This window comes from Glossina fuscipes, unplaced genomic scaffold, assembly GCF_014805625.2.
Source record: "Glossina fuscipes isolate IAEA_lab_2018 unplaced genomic scaffold, Yale_Gfus_2 27, whole genome shotgun sequence".
NCBI lineage: Eukaryota > Metazoa > Arthropoda > Insecta > Diptera > Glossinidae > Glossina > Glossina fuscipes.
Window position 1 is genome coordinate 536,409 of NW_023998422.1, and position 25,341 is coordinate 561,749.

The following is a 25,341-nucleotide window of genomic DNA, read 5'->3' on the forward strand; positions in this document are numbered from 1 at the left end:
GACCTTTGCCATCGTTTGTGTTCTTTCACCCAATTTGAATCACGCATATTATTGCCGCATGTGAGTATCTTTTCACTGCCAGATGTCAATCTCTTCAAAAATGGCCCAACTTTGTTTCGTGTCAACACTTCGGGAAATTCGGTCCACAAAATTTTTCAAATATTATATATGGGTATAATTTCGCAACATACTCAAATATCCGGCGTAGATGGTTCAAAACTATTTTTTGTTCAATGTCTTACTCAATTTTTAAAGATAGTCTTCCAATTTTTCTCAATAAATGTTTTTCAGGTTTTACGATTATCGGCAATTAAAAAAAAATTGCTATAAAATAAAGCAGGATTATATCGCTTTCGAAAAAAACCGCTCACTTACTACATATGCCACTCCTGAAAGAAAAAATCCGCATCCTTCAGTATTAATTTGATTCGGTTACTGTTGATGGGCATAAATGAGACGAAGGACCGGTTCTTTCACACATTTCTCAAGGTTCTTCTTCTGTTACTTCTAATAGTATAGTTGCGGGCACAGGTTTCGCAATTTAATTTATTGGAAGCACAACCACTTCTTAAATAGAGTGCTTCCATCAATGTGCTCTTTAGGTATCAACTTACTGAGCTGACAAGACATTGTGAAGGTCATTTTTATATCCTACATGATTTGTGGTACAAGCGTATATTAAGTTTGTGCGGAACAAAGCCATCTTATATTATATCGATTCAGAAAGTAATTCTATATCTATATTCTTCATCTTATTGAAATTTCGCACACTGACGTGTTTTTGGTAAAGGGATGAACACTATAGGAAATTGTTCAGATTAGACCACGTTTTCGACCACTTCCCGTATAAGGCCTCACTTTGAAAAGTCTTTATTCGAATACGAAGAGGATATTTAACGATGGCCCGTGGCCCACTATAATGTTTGTACATGTTTTATTAGCAAGATATATAGAGCGCCGGCCTGGCCTTCATTAGAGTGCTTTTACAAATCGGGAGTTCAGAGAGCATCACTTTACATGGATAGTGAGAGCAGCATTGGCAGCAAGTTTAGGGAACGTCTAAAATCGATTTTCCAATTTGAGATAGATACGCAGAATACATCATGAAAAATATCGTAAGAGTTCTCGTTGACTCAAATTATTTCCGCTTTTATCTATTGTGAACACATTAGGCACATTTTCAAATTTGGCCTCGTTAGGTGTATTATTAATTCTTGCGTCTTTAAACGTACCAAGGTGATATGGAAATGGCAGGGTGCGACCAATACCTGTTTTTGAAATGTATTTTTGATTGCTGCCAACGACATGATGAGAATGCACATAGGTGTATTTGTTCCCGCGGAGTTATGCGTGGGTGTAGTAAAATATTTACAAAAGATTTTAGTTCCCTTGCTCCTTTGAAGTGGATGGACTTGGAATGTTGCGCTAAAAATTCCATCGGCGTTTGACTAGTGTTCTTCTATGCGACAAATAAACAAAGAAAGTAGTTCATCCCCAAGGTCTGGTAATTTAAAGAATTAATAGAGATGTGTTGGCCGAGCAGTTTAGTTGCAAATGCTACAAGATAGTCCATTTGGTCTTCTATAGATTTTGCCAGGTTTCTAGGTGCTTTTTATTGTTTGTTTTTTAAAATTTTTTTTTTGACAAAAAATAGTCTTGAAATAATGTGAAATGAAATGCTTGTGAAGAGCTAGTTGCACGCGATAAATTCGTAGAATTGACTCAAATTAAAAAAAAAAAAAATAAATAAAATTAAAAAAGAAATTAATTCGCAGCATTTCACTTTAGATCGTTTTGCAGAGGCTATTTCAAATATGGAAACGAAGAATTTTGAATTAACCATGCACTTTTTTTTTGTCTTTTTTTTATTTTGCAGATGGTATAAATTCATTGATGGCACCACTCGTAAACAGGCTGTGGTTCTAAATGATCGCGTTAAACAAGTTTCAGGCACTTTGATCATTAAAGATGCTGTCGTTGAAGATTCTGGAAAATATCTTTGCGTTGTGAATAATTCAGTAGGCGGTGAGAGTGTGGAAACCGTTTTAACTGTTACCGCACCTTTGTCCGCGAAAATTGATCCACCTACTCAGACTGTAGATTTTGGACGGCCGGCCGTTTTCACATGTCAATACAGCGGTAACCCCATTAAGACAATCAGTTGGCTAAAAGATGGTAAAGCAATTGATCACAATGATCCTGTTCTGCGCATTGAATCGGTTAAGAAGGAAGACAAGGGCATGTATCAGTGTTTTGTACGTAACGATCAGGAATCGGCTGAAGCTAGTGCTGAATTGAAATTGGGCGGCCGCTTTGATCCTCCTGTTATACGCCAAACATTCCCCGAAGAGACTATGGAACCCGGACCAAGCGTATTCTTAAGATGCGTCGCTGGAGGTAATCCTACTCCTGAAATATCTTGGGAATTAGATGGTAAAAAAATTGCCAACAATGAACGATATCAGGTCGGACAGTATGTGACAGTAAACGGTGATGTTGTGTCATTCCTAAATATTACTTCGGTGCATGCTAACGATGGTGGCCTCTATAAATGTATAGCGAAGAGTAAAGTAGGTGTTGCTGAACACTCGGCCAAATTAAATGTTTACGGTCTACCTTACATTCGGCAAATGGAAAAGAAAGCTATTGTAGCTGGAGAAACGCTTTACGTGACTTGTCCTGTAGCTGGTTACCCAATTGATTCGATAGTTTGGGAAAGAGGTAAATTTTAATAACAGTATTTGAATGCTTTGTTATCAGTTTAAAGCCTCGACTTTTTTTTAAATATTTTTAGACAACCGTGCTTTACCCATTAATCGCAAACAAAAAGTCTTTCCTAATGGCACCTTGATTATTGAAAATGTGGAACGCAACTCAGACCAGGCAACATATACCTGTGTGGCGAAAAACGCTGAAGGCTATTCGGCACGTGGATCCTTAGAAGTTCAAGTTATGGGTAAGTCATTTAAGGTTCCTTAACGTAGGATTGCATTGCTAGACAAATGTGATCCTTTGGGGTTTTTTTAAAAAAAGGAGTTCTTAAGGAAATCTAGGCTCTTCAGCCCTTATGATTACTTAACGTTCGCGTGTAATCTAATAGTTCAATGGACGGATAAAGAGCTCCACTGTACCGTATAAAAATTTTTTTGCTTTCGGGATAAGAAAGCAAAGGCAGCCAAAGTCTTTTAATGAATCCGACGGAGTTCAAGTATTATAAACTATAAGTTTCTGAATTCGCCCAATATCGAATTTATTATCTTTTATGTTCATAAGAAAAAAGTCCTGAGTTGAGCAATGAACTCTTTGGTCAGATTTGACGATCTTGGCTTTTTTTGCAGCTAAACAGTAAGAGGAAGAGAGGGAGAGAGAGAGAGAGATAGAGAGATAGAGAGAGATAAACAGAGAGAGAGTGAGAGAGAGAGAGATATATATATAGGGAAATACATAGGTATGTAGGTAGAGACAGATAGATAGGTAAAGAGAGAGAAAGAGATAGGTAGTTAGATATATAGAAAAGAAGGGAGGGAAAAGGTATATATATATATTTAGGAAGAGAAACAGATAGACAGATAGAGAGAGCGAAAAAGTGAGAGAAAGGAGAGAGCTAGGTTGATAGAGGAAGAGAATGTTCAACCCTTTGTTCAACTTAGAGCTGAACAAGTGCATAGTTTTCTAAAATCAATTATCTACCTGTTTTCTACACTCCTATCATGCATACAGTTAATGATTTATTCATTAAGTTCGCTGATTTGCAAGCAAAAAGCGAAATTTGTACAAGTATCCATTTGGTCATTGTCCCCAGCATTGAATCTCAAGGGAGAGCTCACGAATCATTCTTTTTAAAGCAACATATTCTCCTAACACTGTTACCAGCTTTCATAATCAGTTTGTAGCTTAGCCAATGCATAAATTGGCAGAATATAAGTGCTCTTTAAGATCCTTCTGTCTGCGGATGAGTTGTCAATATGCTCTGAAATCTCGATATATGTTTTTATCGAAGATAAAATTTTCTAAGATTTAGAGAAACGAATGGTTGAGCCAATTTCCTTAAGAATTCCTTATGATTTTCTAAAGCGTTGTAAGACATTTGCTGAATATAACGAACGAAAATGTTTGCGCGACTTGAAAGGAAAACAAATCAAAATTGAAACTGTAACCATAATTAAAGGAAAGAATTGATTCAACGATGGTCTTGTTTTGTTTTTTTCTAATGTTGTACTTCTTTACATTTAAATTTTCGGTGGACGTCGTATTCTTCCAACGAGTACACACATGGAAATTATTTTGGGACTTTAGAGAATAATTTCAAGTCAGACCTAAATTCAAATATATTTGGTTTTGTAAATCATATAGTGCTTGCTGAAGTACTTGAGTTAACATTTGAATATTCGTTTTTCGGGAATATATTTAAATTTGTGCAAACAGTTGTCATTACATGTGGCAAAAAGCAAATCAAATGGGATTTTTTAGTCCCATACGATGACTGTCGTTATTGATCATTGCGGCTCGGCTCGGTTTACAATATACAAGGGCTTCACTTATCACCTTGAGCATATATTTTAGTTAAACCCACAACATCTCTGGTAGGGTCTATGCTAACTATGTGCGAATGTGGACAACGTTCAAAAGAATCTGAGGTCGACTTATTTTTCGTTGCATTAATCGATTAACAATCGCCATTTGAATAGATTTAGACATGTCTGTCCATCCGCCTATCTAACACTTGTCTCTGTGTTCAACATCCATGTATTCCAACGACAGATTACAATTTTCGAAATACTTTGATGAAAGAACCTCATTGAACATGGATTGAACCGAACTAGTTTCCCAACAGATTCCCGTATAACTGTCTATTCTAAAAAGTTACTATATGAAATAAATTTTGCATTTTTAATATATATCAATGAGAAATGAAATGAAATCTTTTTTTCAAAACTTCCCTCGCCCGTCCCGTGTCACCTTCTTAAAGAAACTAAGCAGTAAATTTGTAGGACATATTATAGTACAAGTGACTCGAAAATAGTGATTTCATATCCAAAAAATAGTGATTTGATATATCCAAACTTATGGGCTACATCGATAAATTTTTCAAACCCCTTTCCAATATAAAGGTTTCTTTCAAAAGTAAGCCCATCTTTAACAAAGTTTAACTTTCGGGGTTTGATGATGATGATTTCATTTGGCGCAATTAGATAAGGTATTTAACTTTGGGCCTTTGACCGCTTATAATGTTATAACTTGTTTCGCAATTTTCTTTATTAATGTTCGCTGGGCGCATGATGGATGCTTAGAGCTAAGTCAAGTTAAATTCTATGCGTTATCGGAGATATACTTATACTTTGTAGGGTCTCTAATGCCCAGCGAACATTAACGAGGATATGATTAAAACATATTTGAAAAATTTTCAGAAATCTTATTATTTGAAAGAGTTTGCAGTTCGGAGCGAAAAAATCTCTTTTAGTCGCTATTTTATCTTTAAAAGGACCCACGCATGATTATTACACTGCCCTATTTACTCAAATCCCCAATACTTTTTTACAGGATTACATAAAATATACTTGGACTCTGAAGAGCATGTTGCAAAATGTGTGAGGATGTTATAAAAAAAAAAAATGTGAAAAAGTAGGCATGCAACCCAAAAGAAGAAGTGTAAGAAAGTATGCATCTGTTCACTCCGCAATCGCAAATATAAAGAAATATTCCACTGGTTTTGGCTTAGTAGGCATAGCAGATGACTTATTTCAAAATTTATTTCTTAGGTCGTCTTGGGAAGTTGTTGTGTTAAATCGCAGACCATTGCCTGCTACAATGTTAGCGTTTTTGTTTATAACCATTACAAGCCAATTATTTTCGTTTTCAGAGTTGATATGGCCAAACTTAAGCTTTTTTTCATATGTTGTTAACCCAATCATTGCACAAAAAAAAAAAAACGACGGACAGATATACGGTTAATCCGCTCAGAAATTTTCTTTAGGCACGAATGTAATAGATGCTTGCATGTATTTTGGCCAGCGAACCATATTGGTGAAATTGATAAAGTAATGACAAGTATTAACGTGAAGTTGCATTTTCGACATTCATTATTTCTGCTGTTTGATTCGCCAGAATCTACCACCCAAGTCCACGAAGAGAACTTTATGGTGATGCTGCTTCGTCCTATCCCAATTGTTGATTTTGCTTTCAAGGCTTTAAAAATGATAACAACGGCATAGAACGACATGGAAGACCAAAAAAGTTCAAAGACAATGAACTCCAAGATTTATTGGACGAAAACTCCCTTAAAACTCCCAAAGAAATTTCGCAAAACTTAGCAGCTGATGAATCAACTGTTTCTAGATGTTTTCATGCATTGGGAAAGATCCATAAGAAGGGAAAACGGCTACCATACGAATCGAGTGAAAATGGCATTTCGAATCATTTCAACATCGCGGTTTTATTGCCTGCCAGGCAAAAAAAGAAGAATTCTTCCTGGCATATTGTGCTTAGCGTTGAAAAGTGGGTCTACTACGACCCACAGATCATAGATTAGTCCAGGAGAGCCATCCACGTCGACATCGAAGCGGAATATTCATGGCTATAGAGTTTTGCGGCCCATGCGATAGGATCAGCAAGGCGTAGTGTATTACGAGCTGCTAAAACCGAATGAAGCTGTTACTGTAGAATTGAATAAATTGAATCATGTATTGTTGCAGAAACCCACAACAGGGGTTAACAGATACGAAGTCTTTCTCTTGCATGTCAACGCTCGCCTACACGTTGCAAGCGTTGTCAAAGGTGCACTCTTGCAACTCCAATGGCAGGTTCAGCCGGTACTCACCAGACATAATGCCTTCTAATTACAGCTTGTTCAGATCGATGCCGTATGACTTGACTGCTACGCGGATTCAAAATGTTGAAGAAGTGCGAAAATGGTTCGTCGATTGGATCCCAGTCAAACCAGTATCGTTCTTCTATCATGGCGATACCGCCATTGTGCCAGAGACATGAGCAAAAGTTGCAGAAGATGGAGAATTTTTCCCTATAAATGCCATTTTCAAGGTAAAAAGTGATCAAAATACATGCAAGTACCTAATAGAAACTTTATGGGGGCTCTAATGCGAACTCCTAAAAGAAAACTAACGGTGAAAGGGATCTCTGCTATGTTTTTTGAAAGGAAAAGTTAAAGTTGAACATTTTAGTGCGCAAGTTATCTAAGCTAAAGTTTTATAAAAAAAAAAAAAAAAATCATATCTTTTTCGCTAGTGCCACCACAAATTGTACCTTTCGACTTCGGTTCTGATATAATCAATATGAATGATATGGTTTCTGCCACTTGCACGGTAAATAAAGGTGATATGCCTTTAGAATTGTATTGGACTACAGCTCCGGAACCTAAATGGGGTGTAGGCCGTCTTATGACTAACGATGGTATACTGATAACGAAGACCACACAACGCATTAGTATGTTGAGTATAGAATCGGTACATGCACGTCATCGAGCCAACTACACATGCGCCGCTCGTAATGCAGCAGGTGTGGCCTATCACACGGCCGAACTAAGAGTTAATGGTGAACGAATAGAGATATTTTTAACGATGTAGTAGACTTTGAAAAATAAATTCTTTATTTTTATTAAAGTAAAATTGATTGTTCTCGTCCTTGCATTGTCCTTTTATACCCAAAAAAAAAAAAAAAAAAAAAAAAAAATGTGTAAAGTACTGCCGCAAATAGTGCCTTTTGAATTTGGCGAGGAGAGTGTCAACGAATTGGAAATGGTATCGGCTTCTTGCACTGTTAATAAAGGAGACTTGCCTCTTGACGTGGCTTGGTTGAAGAATGGTGGCCGCATTTATACTAATGATGGTGTAGTGGTGACCAAAACTAGCCTGCGCATGAGTGTTTTAACTATAGAATCAGTAAGAGCCAGACATGCTGGCAATTATACATGTGTCGCTACCAATAATGCTGGTGTTACCAAATATTGGACTCTGTTAAGAGTTAATGGTTAGAAAGATAGTTGTTGCTGTTTTTTTTTTTTTTTTTTTTTTGATTTCTTAGATCTTTTAGTTTTAATTTTTAAACAGTCATTAAATAACTTCCCACCATATTTTTATTAAGACTTACAATACTATCAATGATTCACTACATAATAGAAGTCCGACATAATGAAACGATCATTGCATCATGCACCGCAAGCCCTCAAGGGTGAGCTATTGTCCACTTTTTCACCATATTTGTAAATTTGAAAAGAACTTTTCGTTTGTCTTCGATCATTTGGACGACTTTTTTTTCTCTTCATTTTCTAAAAGTTTTACCTCAAATCATTCCTTTTGATTTCGGTGAAGAAAGTATCAATGAATTGGATATGGTTTCGGCTTCTTGTACTGTCAATAAGGGAGATTTACCTATGGATATATATTGGACTAAAAACGGTGGTCGGCTGTATACAAACGATGGTTTAGTAATTATGCGTCATAGTCCTAGACTAAGTGTGTTGAGCTTAGAATCGGTACGAGCACGCCATGCTGGCAACTATACTTGTGTGGCTACTAATAATGCTGGTGTTACTAAGCAGTCTTCACTGCTAGCCGTTAATGGTTATTACAAATTTTTTTTTTTTTTTTTTGTTTTAGATTCGTCAACTTTTATTATGTTTATTTAGTTTTCTCCTTAATTCCAAACCTTTCAAGTTTTACCACAAATGCTGCCTTTTAACTTTGGAGAAGATATCGTAAATGAAATGGATATGGTTTCCGCTTACTGCACTGTTAACAAGGGCGATTTACCTATGGATATACATTGGACGAAAAACGGTGGCCGTTTATTTACTAATGATGGCATAGTAGTTACCCGCAACAGTCCTCGTATTAGTGTTTTGAATATAGAATCCGTTAGAGCAAGACATAGTGGCAATTATAGCTGCATAGCTACCAATGGTGCTGGTGTGACTAAGCATTGGGCACTTTTGGCTATAAATGGTATAGAATAAGGAATTTTTCGATTTCAGTTTTTGAATAGATATCAATTGTTCTTTTTTACCCTACACCGCTTGTGGCACAAGGATATATTACCTTTGTAGCGATGTGTACAACATCTACAAGGATTTGAGATCGGCACAAACTATATTAAACGCTAAGGTTGTCTGTCCGCCTGTCCGTCTTGTATGCCTGCGTTCAACCCACAGATCGCAATTGTTAAGATTTCTAATGAAATTTGGTACACAGACGAACGAATATGTTCCGGAACGGATCAAGTGTTCGAACACTTTCCATATGATGAGTAATTTTGAAACGTTGTTTTATAAATAATTGTGTTAGACAAAGTGGTGTAGGGTATATAATGGCGGGCAATTGCTCACTATAGTGATTTTACTTCTTCTTTTTTTAATTTTTATTTTCTTTCCTCCTTTCCTGTTTCGACTGGCGCTCCTATCGCCAATGTTATCAGCACATAACAGTCATCCTTAAGCGATTGCTTTTTAAACTATTAACAAATCTTGTTATTCTCGCTTTTTTGACTCTTAAAGTACCTCCACAAATTATACCTTTCGCTTTTGGGGAAGAACCGGTTAATACCGGTGAAAATGCTGGCTTACAATGTATGATACAAAAGGGTGATATACCCATTAATATAAAGTGGACTTTAAACTCACGTCCCATTGTTAATGGCGAAGAGGGCATTACTATATTAAAGCTATCACCAAAGACTAGCATCTTAAATATAGCGAACGTGGGACAACATCATCGCGGCTTATTCAAATGTATAGCTGAAAATAAAGCAGGATCTGCTTTCCACACATCCGAACTAAAAGTCAATGGTACCCTATATATGTATTTGGATTAAGAAAATAATTAAAATAGATCGTCTACATGTATTTTATGAACCTTTCTTTTTTTGACTCTTCCTTTATCAAAAAATTTTCCTGCAGTACCACCTCAAATTATAACATTTTCCTTTGGCGACGAAGCCTTAAATGTCGGTGATATGTTTGGTGCTCAGTGTATGGCTAGTAAGGGTGATTTACCCTTAAATATACATTGGACCTTAAATTCGCAACCCATAGTTGATGGAAAGGACGGATTTATTTTGCTACGTTTAAACCCTAGGACGAGTTCTCTAAATATCAATTTTCTAGAGAGTAAACATCGTGGAGTTTATCAGTGTATAGCCAATAATAAAGCGGGATTTACTATTCATTCAGCCGATCTGAAAGTTAATGGTTCGGTTTACAATAAAAAATTTACGCTTCTTTTTTATGCTTACTTTTTAAATTTTCTTACATATTTTTTCTATCCTATTTAATAACCGTTTCTCAGTTCCTTCTTAAGTAGAATCTGTTGGCCTGATTTAGAAATCTATCATATGCGGGGGATATCCTAAGTATTATTTGTGTGCTCTTGAACGCTGATTTTCCACTTAACGTACATGTATTGGTATTTAAATTCGGAACCAATTATTATGGACTTAGATGGTGGTGCTGGTCGCATATCAGCATTTTAAATGTTATTCTATCGTTGCTTAGCAATTAATTGAACCGATTTAGCTGAATATGCTGCTGAATTACAGGCGAGTGGTGGGTTAAGCTCTTTTTTTTGTATAAGTAAAAGCTGCTAAGCGCTTACCACCTCTTCTTATGTGTAGTATAAATTAATTAAATAAAGTAAAGATGTACATTTTCAAGTTGCCTTGGTGCGCGTTGGTTGTTCAGTAGAGCTGGAACTGAAATGTGCCATCCTAACCTTAAAAATTTCTTATCAAAATCAGTTTTCGGTCAAGTTTCTTCTACGTTCATTGTCTGCACTAAATATAGTCTAGGATTAAACGAGTTTTTCATTAGTCAGCGAACTTCATTATCGCCATTTCACGTGGATTTGAACATGAGATAATTGCGAACAATGCTACCTTACCTTGTTGAAAAAACATCTCCGTCACATACAATTTTTCTTGAAGTGAAGTACACGCGCTACACATCGATCAGGAAGATGCCACAAAATGAGAACAGCGTATAGTGGATGGCTTCCGCTCGTCACTTAAACTTCCCTCATTGACGCAGGGACATTGCGAAGTGTACAAGTTTTTTGATAATTTTTTTTAAAGATTGAAGCATCACACGGACATATAGACGGATCAATAGGGATGGTTACGAATAGTTAGACTCTCATGATTTTCTAATGTTTAGCTTAACAAATTAAAATTTTGTTTCGGTTAGTGCCCCCGCAGATTAGTCCTTTCGGTTTCGGCGAAGAAACTCTAAATCGTGGTGAAGTAGCCAGTGTTACTTGCATGGTTACCAAAGGTGATTTACCTATCGATATTTACTGGACGCTTAATTCGGCCTTAATTGTTAACGGGGAAAATGGTTTTAATATTATGAAAATGAACAAACGTACCAGCTCTTTGAATATGGAATCATTGGAAGCCTTCCATCGTGGCAGTTATAAGTGCATAGCGAATAATTCAGCTGGTTTCTCTGAGTATGTAGCAGTTTTGGAAGTCAATGGTGTGAATAATTTATTTTTCCCATTTTTCGTATTTTAAGATTAAAAATTCAAAAAAAGTTTTGTTTTTCTGTTTCTATAAAAGATTTCTTTCCTTTATCCTTTCCATTGATAAGTTCCTCCACAAATTCAGCCTTTTACCTTTGGTGACGAGACAGCCAATATGGGCGAGATAGCGGGAGTGTTTTGTATGGTCCCTAAAGGTGATTTACCTTTAGAAATACGTTGGACTTTAAATTCAGCACCAGTTATTAACGGTGAGCATCGGTTCACCTTGCAGCGAATGAATCCGCGCACCAGCTCGTTGAGTATAGATTCTTTAGAGGCTCATCATCGAGGTCTTTACAAATGTTTAGCTGCGAACAAAGCAGGCGTTGCTGAATATAGCGCAGAATTGGTGGTAAATGGTTGGTCGAACGGTTGCTTTTTCTATTTATATATATATATATGTATATATAAATATAGATAAATGCTAAAAATGCTTTTGTAGTTTTAATATTTAATTATTTTGTTGTAATTTTTTTTTTTTCTATCTATCCTTAGTGCCTCCACAAGTCTTACCTTTTAGCTTTGGCGAAGATACAGCTGATATGGGTGAGATAGCTAGTGTCAATTGTGTAGTACCTAAGGGCGATTTGCCATTAGAGATACGTTGGTCCTTAAATTTGTCTCCTGTAATCAGTGGAGAAAATAATTTCAATGTCGTACGTTTAAATAAACGTACAAGTTCTTTAAATATTGAGTCATTGATGGCCGTGCATCGTGGCATTTACAAGTGTATAGCCTCCAATAAAGCTGGTTCTAGCGAATATACAGCCGAATTACAAGTGAACGGTTGGTGTGAAATTTTTTTAACTAATTAAGTACGTTATCGTAAACGAAGCTTAACAACAACAAAAAATATATATACGTATATATCAGTTCTGTTTTATTTTGCTTACGCTCTTTGCACATTTTTAATCTATCAAATATAACTTTCGGCGGGTAAATCTATCAACTTCCGGAACGAGAGTTGTTGAGCTGTGGCGTTAATAAAGTAGAGAGTTTTTTTTATTTAACGAACGACAATTTGATATTGTTTTAATTTCAAATATGCAGAATTCAGCGAAGCTAAGTAGTTAAAAATTTTAATATATACCTTGGGAAGGCTTCGAAAAGCTTACAGATCAGGACTTGTGGGAGATTTACAATTCAGCTTAGTTGAATAAGTAAAAAAAAGGTTCGAAAACGTTTCAGACCAAAAGTTGTGGCGGCGAATTATAATTCAGCCTAGCTGAATAAGTAAAGGTAGGCTCCGAAAAGCTTTCACATCAGGTCTCGTGGGAGATTTGCAATTTAGCTGAGCGAAATAAGTAAATGGAAGGCTTTGAAAATGTTTCAGATTAGGGCTTGTGTGGGGGATTTATGATTCAGCTTAGCTGAATAAGTAAAAGCAAGGCTTCGAAAACGTTTTAGATTTGGGCTTGTGGTGGATTTACAATTCAGCTTAGCTTAATAAGTAAAAGCAAGGCTTCGAAAACGTTTTAGATCAGGGCTTGTGTGGGAATTTACAATTAAGCTTATCTGAATAAATAAAAGCCACAACATACTTTTCAATACAATCAAACTGGCGATAACACTGGTTATGTGCTACTTAAAAATTTCATCTTGCCTGATTGAAGTCATTTTTTCAACTAATGTAGTACCACCTCAAGTAATGCCTTTTGCATTTGGGGATGAACCTTCTAATTACGGCGACAGTACGGCGGTGCAATGTGCAGTGTTTAAAGGTGATACACCATTACAATTACGTTGGACCTTGAATGGCCAGACCATAACGGATAAAATCGCTGGCATACGAATAATCCAAATGTCTACGAAATTAAGTTCTCTAAGTATAGACGCTATTAAAGGCAATCATCGAGGCATTTTCAAATGTATAGCTACGAATGAAGCAGGAATAACTGAACAATCGGCCGAATTAAAAGTTAACGGTTGGTGATTAAAACGAAACTTTGTGAAATTGAAAATTTATCTTAATTTTTATCTACTTATAAATTTTATCTAAAATCCTACACATTTAAACCTATATAAAGCTGCTCTTCTTATCGAATCGATTAAGGGAAGTCGAAGTTTTAATAGAACTAACTTTGCTTCTTCGCTTGTTTTAGTGGCTCCTCAAATAAAACCATTCTCTTTTGGGGATGATGCCTCTAATTCCGGCGAGTCAATAGGTGTGCAGTGTTCTATTACGAGGGGTGATTTACCCATTAATATAACCTGGATTTTAAATAATCAAACTCTACGCAGTGGTGATTATGAAATCATTATTGGTCGCATGTCCACCAAAGCAAGTACCTTAAACATTGATTATATAACGGCTGAACATCGCGGACTTTACAAATGTAATGCGAAAAATCAAGCCGGCGAATTTTCTTACGAAGCCGAACTTAAAGTTAATGGTTAATGACATCAAGCTTTATACGCTACAATATGTTTGCAAGAATATTTTCATACAATTTTATTACAATTATTTTTCCTTTTGCTCTTTTTTTGCTTTCTTATTCTCCCCCATAGTCCCACCTCTAATACACCCTTTTAGTTTTGATAGTGAAGCGAATGAGGGTGATAGCGTTCAGTTAACATGTCACATAGCCAAAGGTGATTTACCATTAAAGATACGTTGGACGCACAACGGGCTGCCTCTATTCTCTCACTTGGGTGTTTTAACAAGTAAAATTGGTGACCGCATAAACTTATTGACCATAGAATCGGTAAAGGCCATCAATTCCGGCAATTATTCTTGTGTGGCCGGCAACAAAGGCGGTCAAAGCACTTACACCACCGAATTGTTGGTTAATGGTATTTGAGATATATTTTGTTTTTGCATATTGAAAAAAAAAAAAAAGTCTCTCTTTATTTAGTCTTTTTAACTTGCATCCAAGAAATAATTCCTCGATAATAATTATCCTCAAATGCCTAAAATAATACACTCTTTTGCAGTTTAGATTCATATATTTTTTTTTTGAACATAAACAGTCACTCAGGAGGTAATATATGGTGACGATCCCAGAGAAGAGAGGAAATGGTAAGAGATGGGGAAGTAACCCATGCGGACAATTGAGCCAAAATATTGTAAAAAAAAAATTGAAAAAAAAGATTTTGTGATAATTCTTCAGCTTAATACATTAGGTCCATTGGAAAGTTCTCTCCATTCTGGTTATAATCAATTACAATAAGCAAACGCATATTTGAAGCATATTTGGCTCTCTCTTTTCGTCACTGTCTATATACATGACACCTAATCTAGCAAATCAACTAAAACGAAGATGATTCAAATTAATATGAGGTAAGAGACGATCGTGTAGCCATGGCTAGTGATAAAGATCACTTATGCTGATGTCTTTGGTAGACATGCTATAGAAGTATGTACAGATTTATTTAAAATGTTTGGTGAAGGTGTAGTTTCTGATATGTGGAAGATTTCAAATAGATTGTTTCGACCTTTCCGATAAGCCACGCTTTCCACTACATTACTGTCAAGATGATGTTGCGGTAAAATAATTTTTTGAAAATATCGGAGATAGCGGAAGGCCTCGATTCAGGTTTTCAAAAGAATTTCGGACCATATTCGGGAACTAAGATTTTCTTATGTTCTAAAAATGGCCAGAACTTTCCGGTAGACCTATTATTTCGTCTAATGAGACACTTTTGAGTGCATATGAGCTATCAATAGTTGCCAAGTATTCTCAGCTAAGAGTATGTTGTTTCGCAAATAGGTGTCACGTTCAAAATGAATTCTTATTCTTTGAATTTTAGAAAATTAGAAATATTTTGTGTCCAAGAGTTCACTTTTTTCCAAAAGAAAAAGAAAACTGAAATAAAGAGCTATTGTGTGAAAACCTTTTGATAAATTACTTTTGCTACAACTGAACTGAAGGTTGGAGGTTAAGCTTTCAATTTCGCTTCTTAAGAGAAGTGTTTTGATTAGTTTGGATTTTTTTTTTTAGGTCCTACAGCAACAACAGGAGGAAATCGTAGCTATTTATATTGAATTGAAAGTTGACGCCTCTAAAAATAAAGAAAGTTGATCAATTCCATTTTTAATAATTTACGGCAGATATCCATGTTTAGGTTGTGTTCTCGCTATAGTTTTTAGTTTTCTGCTTAATAGAATAAAAATTCAGTTTTTTCCGTTTACTCGGTTTCTTGATTTAATGGATGACATGAAATTTGAATTTCAAATTTTCTTTTATCTAATAGCATAACACTACAAGAATATTTCCCCAAAGTTTTAAGTCAAGCGGAGTTAAACTCTAGAGACTTTGAGGATTCCTAATACTACTGTGGATAGCACTTCTACTACTGCGGGAAACTTGAGTCCCCTTTTTACCTAAAATTTAGTTGCGAAACCAAGCCGCCGACTTCATTGAGCCGACCTCAATGACCTTTTCTAAACAGCCTTGACTCGTGGGATTGAACGATGAACTTTTTTTTTTTCTCTGATCACAACCTATTCCAAAGCGCAGGACATAGGGTGCATTATTTTACCAAACGGTGTCTGTTTTTCCTAGAAAGCTTTACCAAAAATGCGAATATCAATGATTTTAAATCCTTCGTTCAATCATAAGCTATAGTGAATCGCAAGAGAGTTATAGCGCAGAGATACACAAAGCTAACACGGATTTTCGCGACAATGTTCCGTTTTAAGTGGTTTTCAAGAGCTATGCCTCAACGACTGAATTTTCGTAAAGTATTGCGTAGATCTTGCTCTTGTTTTGTGTTTAAAAGGGTCAATGAAGTAATTCTTTTACTATGTTAACAAAAAAGAAAAAAAAACTCGAGAGAAAATATGTTTTCCTTGTTCTTCGAAAAGTATGCATGCAACACCTCTTAAAAGGAAAAATGGCTGAAATAGTTGGTTAGGAATAGAAATTGCGAAAACTTTCTGGACCTGAATAATACGCTAGCATGACATTGATGCTGATTAAAAAAGGTTTCTTTTGAACATTTTCATGATATAAAATGCGGTTGAGATTATTTGAAAAAATAATAATAATTTCAAGCTTTATATTATAAAAGTGTATTTAATCTTGATTTTCTTTAGTTTTACCGCAAATAATACCTTTTAACTATGACGATGTAATCAATACGGGCGATTCAGTGGATTTACTTTGTCAAATTCAGAAAGGCGATCGTCCCATCAAGTTGCATTGGAGTTTCGAACATGCTTCCGATGATCTGCATTCACATTCAAAGCAACCGGTAATGCGTACAAATCGTATAAGCAGCAAATCGAGCATTTTATCGATATCGAGTGCTAAACGTGAACATACCGGCATCTATACATGTACAGCTGCAAATGCAGCCGGTTTTACAACATATAGCACTAACTTAACAGTTAATGGTATTTGCTGAATATGAATGAATATGCTTAAATGTACGACAAAAAGGACAAAGAACTTTAAACTAACAACATATTTTCGCTTTATGTTAAACGTTAGAAATGCTTACTTGCTACGCTAGTAGTTGCCATTTGTTATAATATTTCTTATGTGTATTTATGTATGTATTCATAATAACTCATAATGTGTTCCATATCTATGCGATCATCATCCGTAATCATTTTAGTACCACCACGTATTACACCATTTCAATTTGGCGGTGAACCATTAAATTTTGGCGAACCTGCTTCCATACAATGCACGATAGCTGGCGGTGATTGGCCAATGAGTATCGAATGGTTATTCAATGATTATTATTTGCCGGCTCATTTGCAAATAGTTACTACCAAATTTACTCGTCATACGTATGTGTTGGGCGTTGAAAGTGTGACCGCCGATCATGTAGGCAATTATAGTTGTGTAGCGAAAAATCAAGCGGGCAAAACCTCATATACAACAACTTTAATAATAAATGGTTTGTTTGTGGGCGTTTAGTTGAAAAGAAAAAAAAAAGAATTTTTTTTATAAATTATTTATTTGTTTGCTTCTATTGCGAATCCCTTATCTTCCTCGGACATATTACTGCATCGGCGAATTGTTCTTTCAATCTGCTTAAAGAGGAAAAAAAATTAATTAATTTATACATTTTTTGCCTAAAAAACAAGAAAAAATTTAACAAAAATATTAAATTTGTTTCAAAATTATCCTTTAATTTTTACTGCTCAAGTTGCTCCTAAAATTGCTCCTTTCGATTTTGGCGAAGAGCCCCTTAATCAAGGCGAACCGGCTTCTGTTCAGTGCACCATATTAGGCGGTGACTTACCTATTAATGTCACTTGGTTACTGAACAGTAGAATCATCGATAGATTTCATGACATTTCTTTGGCACGTTTGGGCAAAAGGGTAAATGTTTTAACCGTTGAATCGGTGACTGCCCATCATGCAGGAAATTATTCATGTCGCGCTCAAAATAAAGCTGGTGTCACTGAACATTTAGCTCAGCTAATAGTAAATGGTTTGTTTGCAAACTCTACTCTAATAAAATTTTATTTTGTTTTTTTTTTTTCTATTTTATTGTTAACCACCTACTGCACCTAGTACCTCCCAAGATTACTCCCTTTTCGTTTAGTGATCAGGCTTTGAATTTTGGTGAACCAGTTTCGGTATATTGTACTATACCGGGTGGGGATTTACCAGTATCGGTAATATGGACTTTAAATCGGCATCCTATAATGCCCGATTTGGATATTTTAACTGAAAGACGCGGTCAGCGTATACACAGTTTAATGATTGACGCTATCGAGGCTAAGCATGCGGGAATCTATACTTGCATAGCAAGTAATTTAGCTGGTAAAACAGAGCATTCAGCTGAGTTGATCGTTAATGGTTGGTTGAAAAAAATACATATATGTATATATATATATATATATGTATAGATATATATATAAAGTACAAATATTATAATCTAATAGTAATTAATCAAGCTGCTGTCTCTTTAAAGCTTTTTCTTATTGCTTCTTAAGTGCTTCCGGATAATGTGTTGTAATTAAATTAAATAAATTTTATTTCAAGATGAGTTAAAGCAAAAGTACATTTTTTTTGTTGTTTTTTTTTTTATCTAATGTCAAAATATACATTTTATACTTCAAGTACCTCCGCGCATAAATCCTTTTTCGTTCGGTGATGAAGCTATGAGTTATGGGGAATTTGTTAACGTTCAGTGTACCGTGTCTGGTGGCGATGTTCCTTTAAATATATACTGGACCCTGAATGAGAAGCCATTCGATGATTATTTGGAAATATTTACCGCTAAACGCGGTAAACGTATTAATGAATTAACTATCGAATCAGTGGCAGCTAAGCATATTGGCTACTATTCGTGTGTGGCTGAAAATCGCGCTGGTCGTGTTAATCATACCGCAGAATTAAAAGTCAATGGTGTGGACTCTTTGGTTTTTTTAAAGCATTACTTTTCCTTTTTCTTTCAATTATAATTTTCACTTAAAATTGCTCCAGCCCTCAACCTTCAAATTCTCGCGAATGCTTAGTAACATCGAGTGATATCCCGGTAACTTTTGTTCCGTTGTCGAATAAGTGATGCGGTCAATGACTTCTCCATAGTTAAATTAGGTCAATGTACTTCTGCAGTAATGATTAATTATGTAAGAGCTCATTAGGCAGGCAATTTTACTTGTGTGGTCTCCGAGCCGCCTCTGCTAATTACATGGCTGAATTGATATTTAATCGTGCATTACTTAATGACGAAAAAAAAAAGTTTCTATTATGCCATTAACCGTTTCTTCTTTTTATTATTATTTCTTTCAGTCTTTTACATCCCACAAAATTGAAATTATGATCTAAAATCCTTCTCAGACGCACGCAGACTACACTAAAATTTTTCCTATTTTTTTTTTTTTTAATTTTCGAGCTTTGCTAACAGATTTTAACAGTTTTCTGCCCTACACCATATGTGGTAAAGGGATGTATTAAGTTTGTGCGCACCCGCGTATCATCCGGAAATGATAGACACATCTTCTATTTTACCGACCGATTCAGAAACTGATTGTGAATCTACGCTTGTCTGCCTGTCTGTCCGTCTGATGTCTGAGATAGTTTGGTGAAACTAACGTGCTACGATTCAAGGACGAACGGCATTAAAAATGGTTCGGATCAGGGCACTATCTCCACCATTCGATATAATATTTAAAATTTCGTGACAAAATGCGTTGAGCGATAGTACTTTGACATTCCAAATTGTTATGAAAAGTTTGACTTGGTGCAGTTTTTTTGAACTCTCTCTCACATAACCATTCCTACGAAAACTGAATCCTTATATAGTAAGAAGCCTAATTTTCAATATTTCATGATGAAAATTGGTTCATAAAATAAGTAAATCGATAAATTTTACCTAACTTGGGCCAAATGGGTCCATTTTTTGAATACTGCGGCCTATAAGGATTCTCAAATGATTCTCAATGTGAACCCTTATATGCCAACAAACCATAATTGTTAACGTTTTATAATAAAAATTTCTTAATCGCAGTAATTTGACATAACAATAGGGTGGACCAAAACCAAACAATATAGGTGTATTTCTTGGACCCCACTCCATATAAAGTTTCTCATGAAAAGTAAGCTTTTCAGAAAAAGCTTTTATGATAAAAATTGGTCCCTATTAGCTATTTAGCTAAAAAATAAACGTCAGGCACTTTGGATCACATAGATCTATTTATTAGACCTCAGCATATAGAGAGTATTAGCTTATATAATCGTATATGGAGAGCAAATGTTTTTCACGATTGTAACTGAAGTTTAATAAATTTTAAATCACGTTATGCAATGTTTTGGGCATTCTCCAATATGCGGGCTTTCATGCCTTTGCATGAAAATACGTAATTTTGGATATGTTACTACCACTATCTGTGTATAAATTTTACTAGGAAGTTCTATAGGGCATCTAATGGCCGGCCTTACTCGACTATATTGTTCTTGTTTGTTTCCTTTTTGTTTTTTAAATGTTAAATAAAGTTCTCAAAGTAAATGCAAAATCGAGGAAAACAATATTATCGTGGATTCACATTTTAAGTTAAAAAAAAGAAACGAGGCTTAAATAATGGGGTGATTTTCAGATGGAATGATTTTGTTCTAATAACTTCACATTGTGCTAATAGTATCCATACTTTATCTCATGGCTAATCTGGGACCATTGAATAATTAAACGATATACTTGAAAGTCAAAAACGACTTGTGCTCGATACATATTCTTGCTGGTGAGATGGAAAACACAATTTGAGCTATCACTGATTCTCTTCCCTCTTCTCAATTAAGTAGGCCTCGTCAAATGAATTGTTTGAAGGAGTCGAGAATTTCGAAACATAGAATTAATTTAATTATTTCAAAATTGCTTATTACGACATTTCAGTGCCTCCGAAAATAACCCATTTCTTTTTTGGTGATGAGCCCATGAGTTTTGGCGAATTTGTTAACGTTCAATGCATTATCACCGGCGGTGATTTGCCCGTTAATCTAAGTTGGTCTTTAAATAATGAGCCTTTTGAAGATTATTTGGAAATATTTACAACTAAACGTGGCAAACGTATTAATGAGTTAACAATAGAATCGGTGGCCGCGAAACATGCCGGAAATTATTCTTGCATAGCGGAAAATCGTGCTGGCCGCGTTAATTATACGGCGGAATTGAAAGTGAACGGTGTGAATTTATATCAATTTTTTTTTTTTTTAATATATTAAGTAATTTTTATATGATTTTTTTGAATTAAAAAAAAAAACAAATTTCTCATATCCTGTTAAGTTCCCCCGAGAATTGCTCCATTTGATTTTGGTGACGAACCTTCCAACTTTGGCGAATCGGCTAGTGTTCAATGTTTGGTAACATCTGGTGATTTTCCTATAACTTTTGCTTGGCTATTTAACGGTCGGCGAATAATTGATCAAGTCTACGACGTGTCCATGGTTAAATTGGGTAAAAAGATAAGTGCATTGTCTATAGATGTGGTGCGAGCACATCATGCTGGCAATTACACCTGCGTGGCCGCTAATAAAGCTTTAGCGGTTAATCATACCGTTGAATTGATAGTTAACGGTATCTTTTAAAAATCATTTTAAAAATTTTTTGCTCCCAAAATTTTTTCCCTTTATTTTTTTAAAAAATTTTTTTTTTTTTTTTTTTTTTTTTTTTTGCTTTTCTTCAATACCTCAATATATATATCCTCTCATTTCTATTGCCGATCATATTACAAAATTTAAAAAGAAATCATTTACATTTATCGATTGCTTAGAAGAATCATATCGAAGATCAAAACTTTTATCCATCAATCCAGTTAAATTTTGATAGTAAATTTCCGCTGGCTGTAAGAGAAAGGAAAGCTTTCAGAGGAGGATATATTTTCTTTATTAAATAATAACATTTTTATCGTTATCAGTTCCTCCTTATATACAACCCTTCGATTTTGGCTCTATTCCGGCTAATTTTGAAGATTCAGTTTCTGTCAATTGTTTGGTATCTTCCGGTGATATGCCCATTGAATTTGAATGGCTTTTCAATGATGAAGCTGTTAATTATTTCGCTGGGGTCTCCGTCGTAAGAGGCGGAAAACGTTTAAGTTTATTAAGCATAGATTCTGTGCATGCCGGTCATGCGGGTAATTATACTTGCAAAGCGAAAAATCGTGCCGCTTTCAGCGAATATTCAGCCGAATTAATAGTGAATGGTTAGCAAGCAGTTTAATTAATTTATAAAAAATAATTTTATATTATTTTTAAGATTAAAAGAAAATATTTTCCATTATATTTTAAGATTACTTTCAATTCCTTTAGTTCCTCCCAAAATAACACCTTTCGAATTCGGTGATCAACTAGCGAATGTTGAAGATTCAGTATCGGTGACATGCTTAATATCTTCGGGTGACTTACCAATCGACATAGAATGGTTATTTAATGATTACGGTCTTAGTTCGTATTCGGGTGTAACGGTGGTGAAAGGTGGTAAACGTACTAGTATGCTGACCATAGACAATGTACATGCTCGTCATGTGGGTAATTATACGTGCAAAGCACGTAATTATGCGGCAGCAGTTAACTACACCGCCGAACTCATAGTTAACGGTATTTGTGTAGATAGTTTTCTTCTTTTTTTTTTTTTGAGTAGATAGAACTTTTAATGTTTTAAAAATTTAATTAATTTTTTGTTTTGTTTTTTTTTTGTTCAATTAATTATTGTTTATAAAGTCCCTCCCAAGATAACTCCATTTGATTTTGGTGAGATACCTGCAAATTTCGAAGAAACAGTTTCAGTTTCCTGCAGTATTGCTTCGGGTGATCAGCCAATTGACATAGAATGGCTGTTTAATGATTATGGTCTTAGCTCGTATTCGGGGATTATGGTGGTGAAAGGCGGAAAACGTTCCAGTATGTTAACTATAGACAGCGTGCAAGCCCGACATGTGGGTAATTATACTTGTCGGGCTCGAAATTTGGCAAGCAGCGTTAATTATACTGCGGCCCTAATCGTTAATGGTATACAAGCTTCGAAAATTTCTAATCACTTTAAGTTTAAAAAAAAAAAAAGTCTCTTATTTTTTAAAAGCATTTTTTTTTTCTTTCTCTCCTTACAAGTTCCTCCCAAAATTACTCCTTTCTTCTTCGGTGAGGAACCAGCTAACTTTGAGGAAACTGTTTCTGTGACTTGCATTATATCGCTGGGTGACCAGCCTATCGACATTGAATGGTTGTTTAACGATTATGCATTAAGTTCCTATTCGGGGGTTACCGTAATAAAAGGAGGCAAACGTACTAGTATGTTAACTATAGATAGTGTTCAAGCAAGGCATGCTGGCAATTATACGTGTAAGGCCCGCAATCATGCGGCTGCTGTTAATTTCACAGCTGAATTGGTGGTTAATGGTATTTCCAAGTCCATAAATTCATTGAATGAACAATTGTTATTAAAAATAGTAGTATTTTGATTATTATATAATTTCTTTTGCTTAAATACACTTTTTTTTTTATTGTTTACGAAAAAAAAGTACCTCCCAAGATAACTCCCTTCGACTTTGGCGAAGAGCCAGTTAATTTTGAAGAAACCGTATCCGTAATTTGTATTATATCTTCGGGTGATCAACCTATTGATATTGAATGGCTATTCAACGAGTACGGAGTTAGCTCCTACTCCGGCGTCACAGTTTTAAAAAATAGCAAACGTACCAGTGTCTTGACAATAGATAGCGTTCAAGCACGTCACGCAGGCAATTATACCTGCAAGGCTCGCAATCTTGCTGCTGCTGTTAATTACACAGCTCAATTGGTGGTTAATGGTATTTCTAAATCCATAAATGCATTGAATAAATAATTGTTATGAAAAATAGTAGTAGTTAGTTCAATCATATATTCTTTTGCTTATGTAAATTTTTTGTTTTTTTTATTGTTTACGAAAAAAAGTACCTCCCAAGATAACCCCTTTCGACTTCGGTGAGGAGCCTGCTAACTTTGAGGAAACTGTTTCTGTGACTTGCATTATATCGCTGGGTGACCAGCCTATCGATATTGAATGGCTGTTTAACGACTATGCTTTAAGTTCCTATTCGGGGGTTACGGTAATAAAAGGAGGCAAACGTACTAGTATATTGACAATAGATAGCGTTCAAGCACGGCATGCTGGCAATTATACGTGTAAAGCCCGCAATCATGCGGCCGCTGTTAATTTCACAGCTGAATTGGTGGTCAATGGTATTTCCAAGTCCATAAATGCATTGAATGAAAAATTGTTATTAAAAAAGTAGTGGTAGTAGTTAGTTTAATTATATATTCTTTTGCTTATATACATAAAATTTTTGTTTTTTTTTTTTTTATTGTTTACGAAAAAAAAGTACCTCCCAAGATAACTCCTTTTTTCTTCGGTGAGGAACCAGTTAATTTTGAAGATACCGTATCTGTAACTTGTATTATATCTTCGGGTGATCAACCTATTGATATTGAATGGCTTTTCAATGATTACGGAGTTAGCTCCTATTCCGGTGTTGCAGTTTTAAAGAATAGCAAGCGCACCAGTATCTTGACAATAGATAGCGTACAAGCACGTCATGCAGGCAACTATACCTGCAAGGCTCGCAATTTTGCTGCCGCCGTAAACTATACTGCTGAATTAGTGATTAACGGTACTAATTAATGATAGTGATTAATGGTAGTGATCAATGGTACTTTTTAAAATGGTTTTTATCAATTTTCTTTTGATGTTATGTTACAAGTAAACAGTACTATATAAAATCCTCTTTATTTACTTTATTTACAGTTTCCCTTCTCATATATATTTCCTTCTGATTATAGTGATTTTTTACGGATGTTTGTTTTACTTTCTAATATCATGTTTTCGGGAAAGCTCCAAATGAAAATGAATGGTCCTTAGGTTTTTATTTTTTTGGACTTTGCAAAGTTAACATTAGAGGAGGAGAGAGTGAAGACTGGAGCTACGAAAATTAAAACATTGCTTTACAATACCAGTAGGGTGTATTCACAGTTAGCGCTGTAGGTAGCATTATGCTGATAATCAAGTGTTTGTTTTACTCGAATGATTAAGGGAGATAAATGTACCAGTATGGACAGATATCGTCTCCGGGCTTTTACTTTCAGTTATTCTATTGGAGCTACGAAAATTTAAAACATTGCTTTACCGTAAGAGTAGGGTATATTCACAGTTAGCACTGTAGGTAGCACTATGTTCATAATCAACTGGTCATTTTACTCGAATGATTAAGGGAGATAAATGTACCAGTATGGATAGATATCGTTATGCAGGCAATTAAGTTTGTATAGCGAAGACCTGAAAGGCATCGCCAATGGAATATGAGAATGGTTTTCATCACGTTTTATTTTCAGTTATTCTAATTACTTCATCTCTCTAATTCAATTTTATTCTGTTCACTTTT

General features: G+C 35.3%; 1 protein-coding gene across 6 annotated transcripts in view; it reads left to right on the top strand.

Annotated features, from left to right (window-relative positions):
- The window catches only part of LOC119635880 (Down syndrome cell adhesion molecule-like protein Dscam2), a 150,868-nt gene that overhangs the window by 84,907 nt on the left and 40,620 nt on the right, over positions 1-25,341 (top strand). For 3 of the 6 annotated variants that reach the window (XM_038030901.1, XM_038030899.1, XM_038030902.1), the window contains 3 exons: positions 1,877-2,721; positions 2,795-2,956; positions 16,564-16,863. In XM_038030901.1, coding sequence (XP_037886829.1) covers positions 1,877-2,721; positions 2,795-2,956; positions 16,564-16,863 — 1,307 coding nt within the window. Of the gene's footprint in view, positions 1-1,876; positions 2,722-2,794; positions 2,957-12,020; positions 12,312-16,563; positions 16,864-25,341 lie in introns of all 6 variants that reach the window. The other 3 variants (XM_038030903.1, XM_038030900.1, XM_038030898.1) reach the window with 2 other exon arrangements.